At 42.0% G+C, this 11523-nt stretch overlaps 1 protein-coding gene across 1 annotated transcript; it reads left to right on the top strand.

The window, feature by feature from the left end:
* Positions 1-8975: 8975 nt before the first annotated feature.
* LOC114706927 (keratin-associated protein 9-1-like) lies at positions 8976-10038 on the top strand. The gene has a single exon (XM_028889479.2). It carries the CDS (start codon positions 8997-8999, stop codon positions 9552-9554), a length of 558 nt encoding a protein of 185 aa, XP_028745312.1. The 5' UTR covers positions 8976-8996; the 3' UTR covers positions 9555-10038.
* Positions 10039-11523: the final 1485 nt, after the last annotated feature.

The raw sequence follows: 11523 nt of genomic DNA, 5'->3' as shown, positions 1-11523 counted from the left end.
TTATCTCCTAAATTGTGTTTTGTTTTGTTTCTGTGTTTTGCTTGGCATATTCTGTGCCGTCATCTGAGCCGCATCATCGTCTCAGACTTGGGCAGAGACAGCACACAGGATGTGAGCTGTGTCAGGTCACATAGCTGAGGGTAGAAAACATCCTCCCAGAGACCTGGTGTGATAACGGGAACAACTTAATGAAATAGAGACACTGGGACTGAACACTAAAAAGCTGAGCATCTCACGATGCTCTCTGCCATTTACCAATCACCTTGGTAACCAGTAACCACAGAGCAAAAGAACTGATTTTAGGAGCCTAGAAAGTCATGTAAATCTTGTATTGCCTTGCCTAAAAAAAGGCCACTGGTCATGACTTCTAAATATTTTTTTCCAAGCACAGTGTACTTGCTACTGTCTTGGGATTTTGAAAGCTTTTTTTTTTTTTTTTTTTTTTTTTTGACAGTCTGTGTGTTGGGGGAGGGGTTGTCAGAGGACAAGCTGTGAGAGTCATTTCTCTCCTTCACTATGTGGGTCCTGGGGATCAAACTCAGGCAGGGAGGCAGCTACCTTGCTTCATGGGTCATCTCAGGATGTTGATGTGAGAGGACCATCTAGAAAATGTTGGTCTTGTAGAACTGGTAGTTTTGGCCCTTATTCTTCTGATTAACTGTACAAATAGCCACACTGGGCGGGGTGGGGGGGCAGTTGATTTGTGATAACACTGGTAAGAAAAAAGTAAAAATTTTAATATTCTGTGTGGAAAGGTGCAGTAATCTATGGATTCCCAGAGAAGTTCTGCAAGCCAAGATAGAAAGTACTTGGAGTAGATAACTAGTGCCCATAATCTACCAAAATACAAAAATACAGCCCAGGTGTACTAAAGACTTAAAATTGACTTTAAAACCTTGAAACTCCTGTAACAAATGTAGATAAACATCTCTTAGATCTTGAAAAAGGGCGAGCCTTTATCACCAGAAAGAATAGCCAAATTTGATTGCTCACACGTAGAGCTTGCAGTCATCAGAGACAGCAACAGAAAATGAAACAACAAAAAAACAAGTCGCAAACTTGGTGGTGTTTGAGAAACACAGAAATAAACATACATGACAAAAATGTGTAAAGAAATAATTAATCTGGATAGAACTCAGGAAAGTGCAAATGAAGACTAAAGTGAGGCCTCTTCTTATATCAATATTAATGGATGAAAATAATCCTGTTTCACATTTGGAAAAACAGGATTTTAAAACTATGGAGTCAATAATTGATAAAAGTAGAGAACATCTCTATCCCCTCTCAAGCCTATGCTCTGCATTGTTGCAATACAATCTTGGAAGAGATGCTAGTGATTCTTTCAGAATTGAGGGAAGCCAAGGAAGCCTTGAGTGAGTGCATAAAGAGTGAGTAAAGTCCTGGGTGGGTGTGCATTGTTGACATGGACACAGTGATGTCAAGGATCCAATGCCTCAGACCCACAGGAAACTGGCAAAGCCCTCCCGGCCACCCCACCCAGGGTTCAGACTCCCTCTGTGCTGTGCATAAAAAACACGATGAGGCTCTGAGTTGTGTATTTGGTACCCTCCATCAGAGCAAGCACAAGACCATTGGATCCATCTTCACTGTATCTGTGTTATTTCTTTATTCCCTCCCACCCCAGCCAGGTCAAGTCCCAAGGCACATAGAACATGGCACAGAATGTTTGGGGTACTTGTTGTTTGGCCCTATCAAGCATCTTGGGCAGTTCTTAACACATAATATTCAATACATGTAGTCAGCCCTCTATCAGTGGCTTCACAATCAATAGATCCAATTCACCCCAGACTAAAATATTCAAAAAACAAATGCAACTAAACTGAATATATTATTCTATGAGCAACACAGTGAGACAATTACACAAATCACATTTACATTCTACAAGATACTGGGGCTGATGAGGTCAACTCAGTAGTGGAGAACTTGTCTAGCATGTGTGAGATCCTAGTTTGGTGCCCAACAATGCAAAAACAAGCAAACATCCATTTGACCCAATTATTGTAAGTAACCAAACAATAACTCAAGTAACATTTGCAGAAGAATGTGCATGTATTAAATGTAAATATGCTGGTAGTCTGTACAAAGAATTTGATATCACAAAGATTTTTATATCATCAAGGCATCCTTAAACCTATTCCCTATGATATTAAGGGACTCCCACATTTTGTTGGAACCAAGGTTGGATAAAGCACAGGGACAAATAGCCAAACGAATGGAAACACATGAACTATGAACCAAAGGCTGAGGGGCCCCCAACTGGATCAGGCCCTCTGAATAGGTGAGACAGTTGATTGGCTTGATCTGTTTGGGAGGCATCTAGGCAGTGGTACCAGGTCCTGTGCTCACTGCATGAGATAGCTGTTTGAAACCTGGGACTTATACAGGGACGCTTGGCTCAATCTGGGAGGAGGGGACTGGACCTGCCTGGACTGAGTCTATCAGGTCGATCTCAGTCCTCGGGGGTGGCCTTGATCTGGAGGTGGTGGGAATTGGGGTGGACTGGGGGGAAGGGGAGGGGGGCAGGAAGTGGGAGAACAAGGGAATCTGTGACTGTTATGTAGAACTGAATAGTATTGTAAAATAAAATAAAAAAAATAAAATGATATCTACAAACTGGAAAAAAAAGAAAAGAAATGAATGAATAAATGAAATTTCGTGAGGTATACAAGAAATATCAGCCTTCTACTATCCAAAGTGCACTATGTTTGAACCAAAGATCATGAAATAAATCTAGGTTTAAAATGGAGACCAGCATAATGACAACACCAGTTGACATGCCAACATGGATTGGAGAAATCTCACAAGGCCCCACCTCCTAAACAAAGAACAATGAACAATTCACAGTTGCTGGGAGGAGGTTCATTCTTCACTAGGGACCCCTAATAGGTTATCCAATCCCAGTGACCAGCCCTAAACACATATACATAAAAGCAACACTCAATGGATTAAGCAGGTCACATTTACATATTTGCATATGTATAACATATATCATATATGATATATCTATACCCATATATATCAAAAAGGCTATAATTTTGAGAGTGAGGAGGCATGGGAGAGATTAGAGGGAGGGAACATGGGAGAGGCTAGAGGGAAGAAAGGAAAGGCGGTGAGTGATATAATTACATTTTTATTGAAAATGTAAGAAATAATAATTTGATATTAGATGGAAATTTTAAAAAATAAAGGCCAGCTTTGCCCAAGCTCAAGACACAGTCTCTTGAATTCTCTTCTCCCATTATTGTTGCTACCCTAATTTCTTATCCTCTAAAATAGAGAAAGTTAAACTCCAGAGGCATGAATGTTACTACCAGTGACACAGTCGACAACAATTATAAGTCTATAAAAATCTAAAAGTACTTATCAGTTCATTGGAGACCTTCAGGACGGTAAAGAATTTTGAGGGAATATCTGAGAAAGAAAGAATATTAAAGGAGTTTGGTTGGTTTTTGCAGCCTCTTTCCTCTCAGGATGTGATGGTTTGAAAGAAAATGGTCCCCAAAGGGTGTGGCACTATTAGGAGGTGTGGCCTTATCAGAGTAGGTGTGGTCTTGTTGGAGGACATGTGTTACTGTGGAGGCAGGATTTGAGGTCTCATACATGCTCAAGCCATGCCCAGTGTTTCAGTTCTTAGTATCTCTTCACTGTAATAAAAACCTAACTAAGACACTGAATTAGTACAGTAAGAGAGATTTCCATGAGATCACTTGATTGGCAGCAATGCTGAAACAGAAGATCAGTGGGGAAAGGCTGCTTTGCTTCAAGGCTTTGAAGCAATTGTGTTTGCAAATGACCACCATCCTTTACTACATACAAACCAAGTGCAGGTTTATCATGTTTATCATTGCACTTAAACCAATCCCCCATTAGTAAACACCGATTTGTGTTTATCATGGAACTATCACAACAGCTGAGTCATGGAATTAGCCTCAGTGTCCATCAAGAAACAAATAGAAGAAGAAAGTTTCTGCATGCATGTATGTGTACCTACATACCTGCATTGTGCATGCCTGCATACCCACGTGTGTGCATACCTGCTTGTGTGCATATTTATTAGCCAGAAGGAAGAATGATGCATTTTGTTTGTGAAATAAGCTATACTCAAAAAGATGAATACTGTATCTTTTCTCACATATATGGAATCTAGATTTCTTTTAAAAGACATGGAAGTAGAAAGGGGCTACTTGGAAAGTGAAGGGGACCAGCAGGAAAGGAGAAAAGAGAGCAGAAAGTATAATGGGAGGGGGAAGATAAGGTCAAAGTACACAGCACACATGTGTTAAAATGTCATAATGAAATCCATTATTTTGTACAAGTACCACAGGTTAATTAATTAAATTAAACAATAATGCAATGACACGTCTTACATGTAATGTAGGGTGGTATCAGCATGATTTTAGAACAATCACCAGTATACATAAGGAGCAGAAAGCACTATAAAAACAATATCGTAGGGAAAATGACTGGGTGTACATCACTAAGAGAAGAACAAGGCAAGTCATTGTACAGGAAATGACACTGGTAACATAAACAATAAAGACTCATACTAAGAAAGAATAAAGATCTGTAATAAGTAAGTTAAAAGAGAGAAAATTTGACAGAAACAGTTCAAACATGTTCTGCATTTCATGAAAGGGAAATGTAAATATTCTGTGTGCATACAAAAAGCCAACTCATTGGTTCTCAGGTAAATTCAAATTTAATCTATAATGAGGTAGTACTAAATAGACACATGAACAAAATGGAAAAAAATACAGTGAAGACACCAGGTCCAGATGAGACACAAGGCAATTGGAATAATGATTTGTGTGCCCTACTATATCTTTTAATGGTATTTTTAAAAATATTTTTCTTTGCTTTATATCTAATATCCACTTATAAATGAGTACATACCATGTTTGTACTTCTGAGTCTGGGTTACCACACTCAGGATGATATTTTCTAGTTCCATCCATTTGTCTGCAAACCTCATGATGTCAATGTTTTTCTCTGCTGAGTAGTACTCCACTGTGTATATGTACCACATTTTCTTTATTCATTCTTCAGTTGAGGAGCATCTAGGTTGTTTCCAAGTTCTGGCTATTTACAAATAATGCTGCTATGAACATAGTTGAACATGTGTCCCTGTGGTATGATCGAGCATTCCTTGGGTATATGCCCAAGAGCAGTATAGCTGGGTCTTGAGGAAGATTGATTCCCAATTTTCTGAGAAACCACCATACTGATTTCCAAAGTGGCTGTACAAGTTTGCATTCCCACCAACAGTGGAGGAGTGTTCCCCTTGCTCCACATCCTCTCCAACATAAGCTGTCTTCCATGTTTCTGATCTTAGCCATTCTGACAGGTGTAGGATGGTATCTCAGAGTTGTTCTGATTTGCATTTCCCTGATGACTAAGGATGTTGAGCAATTCCTTAAATGTCTTTCAGCCATTTGAGATTCTTCTGTTGAGTATTCCCTTTTAGCTCTATGGCCCATTTTTAAATTGGACTGCTAGGTATTTTGATGTCTAGTTTCTTGAGTTCTTTATATATTCTGGAGATAGCCCTCTGTCAGATGTGGGGTTGGTGAAGACCTTTTCCCATTCTGTAGGCTGTCGTTTTGTCTTATTGACCATGTCCTTTGCCCTACAAAAGCTTCTCAGGTTCAAGAGGTCCCATTTATTAATTGTTGCTCTCAATGTCTGTGCTACTGGTGTTATATTTAGGAAGTGACCTCTGGTGCCAATGGTACTCACTCATAAGTGGATGCTAGATATAAAGCAAAGGATAACCAGACTACAACCCACAGCTCCAGGGAGGCTAGCTAGTAAGGAAGACTCTAGGAAGGATGCATGGATTACCCAACAATGGAGAAATGGATGAGACGAACATGAGCAAACTGGGGGTCAGGGGGGTAATGGAGAGCAAGGGATGGGGGATGAGAGCTTAGAGGAGTGGAGGTTTGAGCTGGAATGGGAACAGGGTGGGAGAACAAGGAAAGAGATACCATTATAGATGAAAATACCATGGAAATAGGGAGAAGCAGAGTGTTAAGGGGTTCCCAGGAATCCACAAGGGTGATTCCACCATAGACTACTTGCAATAATCAAGAGGGTGCCTGAGCTGGCCTACTCTGGTGATTGGATGGCTGAATACCCTGTCATCATACAACCCTCACCCAGTGACTTGAAGGAAGCAGATACAGAAATCCACGGCTAGGTCCCAGGCAGAGCTCCAGGATTCCAATTGATGAGAGAGAGGAGGGATTCTATGAGCAAGAGATATTGAGACCATGATTGGAAAAAGTACAGAGACAACTAGCCAAACTAGTGGAAACACATGGACTGTGGACCAATAGCTGAGGAGCCTCCACGGTACTGGACTAGACCCTCTGGATAAGCAAGACAGTTGTTTAGCTTGAACTGTATAGGGGGCCCACAGGCAGTGGGATCAGGACCTGTCCCTAGTGCATGCACAGGCTTTTTAGAACCTAGTGCCTATGGTGAGACACTTTGTGCAATATTGGTGCAGGAAGGAGGGGCTTGGACCTGCCTCAACTGAATGTACCAGGCTCTGCTGACTCCCCATGGGAGACCTTGCCTTGGAGGAGGTGGGAATTGGGGTGGGTTGGGGGAATGCTGGGGGAGGGAGGATGGGGGAATCTGTGGTTGGTATGTAAAATGAATAGAAAATCTCTTAATAATAAAAAAGAAAAAAGAAAAGGAAAAAATTTTCTTTATTTTTGGGAATTTCATGTATGAATACAATGAAATATGATCATATCATCCCCTTATTTCCCTACTCCAACTTTCCCCAATTTCTCCCAACTTAGACCCCTTCCAACTTCAGGTTCTTTTATTTATTTATTTATTTATTATTTATTTATTTATTTATTTATTTATTTATTTTTATTTTACTTTTATTTTTGACAACCCACTAAGTCCAGTTAATTTTATCATATGGGCATGGGAGTAGATCCATCCACTAGACCATGGGAAATCTACCAGTGGCCATGCATTCAAAACAGAATGACCCCCCCCCACAGAGCACACATGCAAGCACACACACACACACACACACACACACACACACACACACACACACACACACGAGCAGCTATCAACCACCAGTAGTTCCTCAGGAAGAGATGGGGTCCAGGAAGCCCCTCCCAATCTTTGATGGAAATTCGGTTGTTTGTTGATGTGCAGGTCATGTGCAGGTAGTCACAGCTGGCCTGAGTTCCTGAGTGTTTATAGCCACATCAAGTCCAGAAGTTTGCTTCTTACGGCTTCCCTCCCTGTCCTCCAGATCCTTCCCACCTCCTCGTCTCCTGTGTTCCTGAAGTCTTGGTGATGAGCTGGGCATGTTACAAATTAGCTCTTAAGATTTTTAAATCTTAACTTTTATAAGAACATTTGAAACAACCTACTAAGGTTGTAGTCCAAACTATAGTCTGAAAACTTCACTCAAGAATATATGAAAAAATATTCACTGGAAGATGTGGGCAAACACAGCCATGAGAACATGATTCACACTAGTTTAAATGATGGAAATATGTCCATCAGCAATGAAGCACATTAATACAGTTTACTCCCATTCTGCGATAATATCAACAGAAATGGACAAATGACCACTGTAGGCAATGGAGTCTATAAAACTCACAAACAAATCTGAGCGAAAGGAAACAATACATGCTAAATGATTTCACTTTTAACAAAGATTTAAAAATTGACAAACTATGACTTATACACGAGTTGCCTTAGGGAGAGGGGCAGGGATAATCCCATGATGACAGCCACCAGTTATACCACTATTTCCTGACATGGATGCTGGACACACTGTCTTCATCATATTCAGTCAAGTTACATATAAAAGTACATGTATTGGAAAAAGCACAGGGACAAATAGCCAAACAAATGGAAACACATGAACTATGAACCAAAGGCTGAGGAGCCCCCAACTGGATCAGGCCCCCTGGATATGTGAGACAGTTGATTAGCTTGATCTGTTTGGGAGGCATCCAGGCAGTGGGATCAGAACCTGTCCTTAGTGCATGTGCTGGCTGTTTGGAACTGTGGCTTATACAGGGACACTTGGCTCAGCCTGGGAGGAGGGAACTGGATCTGCCTGGACTGAATCTACCAAGTTGAACTCAATCCTCAGGGGAGTCTTTGCCATGGAGACGATGGGAATGGGGGGTGGACTGGGGGGAAGGCTGAGGGGGGCGCGGGACGGGGGAGAACAAGGGAATCTGTGGCTGATATGTTAAATTAAATTATGAAAAAAGTACATGTATTTTTCTGATATTATGTTATGCTTCAGTTTCTTTGAAAGGTATATGGTTTCATCTCACAGAATTTAATTCCCTTAACGTGCTGATTGGGGTGTCCGACCTGAGTTTATTGGTCCTGCTGCTAAAAAGGATGAAGATCTAAATTGATGGATATCTTCTAGATCCTTGTGTAATCTTACAGCCTCTGTGGACCCAATTTAGGGTTTATTTGTGTATGAAAAAGACTGTGGCCACCACCCTCTGCCCATGTCTCCTTTGATAAAGCTGATGAAAGCCAGAAAGCGTCTGCTGCCTGTTGTAGTCTGGAATAAGCAGGCTTTTCTGAGGAACAGACTTGGATCCAGACATGGATTCAGTTTGTCACTGTGGACATATCATTATCATAGCCTTTCCCCAATCTGCATACAGTCAAAGGTACAAGATGAAGGAAAACTTTGACCCTGTGGTCACAATAGTCATCACATGACCAGAGCAGGGAGGATGCTGATGAGTGTCTACAAAGACTCTCCACAATTAGTTATTTAAAGTGAACTTCAAAGATTTGTAATATAGCAAATAACTTCCTCCTTAGAGCATTTCCCCGTGAGCCTTGGAAACAAACAACAACCAGAAGGAAAAGTCCTGCTCTGCTGGGGGTATAAAAGCCCCAGGACTGAAACGGTGGTCACAATCCCAGAAACACCTCCATCCACATCCAACACCATGACCAACTCCTGCTGCTCCCCTTGCTGCCAGCCCACCTGCTGCAGGACCACCTGCTGCAGGACCACCTGCTGGACACCCAGCTGTGTGAGCAGCTGCTGCCAGCCCTGCTGCCAGCCCAGCTGCTGTGGCTCCAGCTGCTGCCAGCCTTGCTGCCAGCCCACCTGCTGTAGGACCTGCTTCCAGCCAAGCTGTGTGAGCAGCTGCTGCCGCACACCCTGCTGCCAGCCCTGCTGCTGTGTGTCCAGCTGCTGCCAGCCTTGCTGCCAGCCCAGCTGCTGCCAGCCCAGCTGCTGCCAGCCCAGCTGCTGTGAGTCCAGCTGCTGCCAGCCCAGGTGCTGTATCTCCAGCTGCTGCCAGCCCTGTTGCAAGCCCTGTTGCTGCAGGCCCTGCCTCAAGCCCTGCTGTGAGCCCTTCTGCCTCAACCTGTGCTGCCAGCCAGCTTGCTCTGGACCTGTGACCTGCACCAGGACTTGCTACCAGCCCACATGTGTCTGTGTGCCTGGCTGCCTGTCCCAGGGCTGTGGGTCCAGCTGCTGCGAGCCCTGTGGCTGTTGATCAACTTACCGCAGACCCACTAGCAACAGACTTCAAGATAACCACAGTACATCAATTTACCACCTTTCTCTGCTAATAATATGCACTTAAAATAATATGTATCTCATAAAACTCCCAGTCATTTTCCTCTTAACAAATTTGTGACTTGGTCACTGGCTACCGTCAAATCCACTTTGAAATCCTTTTTATTCCTTTGACTGCTTCTAAACATCAACTGATCTTGACCTGAGTTTGTGATCTCAGCCTTGACAAAGAGATAATTGCCTTTTTAACTTAAGAAATTAAAAATAAGAAAAGCATTTACAATGATCTAATTAGAACCTTGTAATGATAGATATCTTTGACTTTATTCCAATGTGTTTATATGATGTTGTGAATCATCTTGTAACTCTTTCATGACTACTTCATATTTTCTTCCTAGCTTAAAGAAAAAAGCACTCACACTTTGTCCATTGGTTTTTCTAATAAACTTTTGACTGCATTATTCTGTTTTGTTTTGGTTTTTTATTGTTTTGTTCTTTGAATTGTGTTATACCACCTGAGCTACATCACAGCTCCAAAGCTGGTGTGCTGGTAGAATCTCATCACTGTGACACAGAATGTGGAAGAGCAACTTAGTGAATGATAGACCTATTTTTGCTCATGGTTTTGGTACAGTGTTGTTTAGCTTCCCGTGCTTGTTTAGAACAGCAAGGTGTCAAGAGCAAGTTGACAAGGTATTTGCACCACATAGACGGGAAGCGAGATCGAGGAGGTTTGAGGGACCTCATACAACCTTCAAAGGCAAAGGCCCGGTGACCTACTTCCTCCAACTAGGTCCCACCCCCTAAAGTTTACTGCACATATAAACAGTACCGTCATCTGAGGACCAAGCATTCAGAACATGAGTCCATGGAGGGCATTTCATAGTCAAACAATAACACTTGAGCAAACCCAACATGAGTAAGTGACCTGCGTTGTGGCAGGCAGTAGGGATAGACAGAATCAAATCAAGCATACCAGGTTGTCCAATTCTTGAGGTAAGGTAGTCACAGGTAAAGTTTCAGTTTAAGGAAACATAGCTCTGTAAGCTGAACACTGGGGAGATGGATACTTTGCTTTCTTCTCAGGCAACATCATCAGTTCTCTCATTTCCAGTCCACATTCATTAACAAAGCTTTTCCCAATTCATTACTCATACCTTGGTCACTGCTACCCACACCTTAAGACCAGCAGTGTTTTTAAGAGCCCTACTAAATGGTGTGCACTCCAGTCAGACAAATGGTGAATGCCTTCAAATATGTTTGATCATCCAAGTGTTCCTGCCACGGTCCTGAGACTTTGGTGTGAATAGTTGCCCTAGTAAAAGTTTACTGACGTCATAGAAATGTCCTTGTTTTTCGGGTCCTTATTCTTATATGGCTATGTGCATCACTGAGAAATAGACAGAATTTCACTTGCATTCACAGTTGGAGAGATAATTGTTTCCAGGCCAAAGCTGCATTAAGGAAATATAAGAGTGACAAATCCCAGGATTCAGGGAAACAAATTACTGATGCTTCCAGCCTTTGCTCCTCCATTATCTTTGACCACGTAAGAGATCAAAAAGTACACCTGAACTATGGGAGGGAAAGAGCAATCCACTGAGAAAAATGAAAACTTTAGTTCTAAGGTGAGGGAGGCTGTGAGGGAAGGAGACAAAGGAGGAGGCGCTTCTAGGAGCAGTGGTAGCTAGGAGTCTGGAGCTGAAATGGAAAACAACAGACATCTGAAAGAAAGCACAAACAATGGAGAACTTGATTATCAAATGGCTGATACTGCTATAGGAAAATGGAAATGATGAAAAGAAATAACTAAATAAATACCTTAGAGGACAGAGATGCCATGGATGCACCATCTTCTCAGACGCATGCCAGAAATGCCCTGTAGACTCTTCCAAAACAATGTTAAGTGAGAGAAAGCCAGAGAGACAGTGACAGAGACAGACAGA

This window comes from Peromyscus leucopus, chromosome 8b, assembly GCF_004664715.2.
Source record: "Peromyscus leucopus breed LL Stock chromosome 8b, UCI_PerLeu_2.1, whole genome shotgun sequence".
In the NCBI taxonomy this organism is placed as follows: Eukaryota; Metazoa; Chordata; class Mammalia; order Rodentia; family Cricetidae; genus Peromyscus; species Peromyscus leucopus.
Note: the sequence above shows the minus strand (reverse complement) of the source record. Positions and strands in the feature narration are given on the sequence as shown.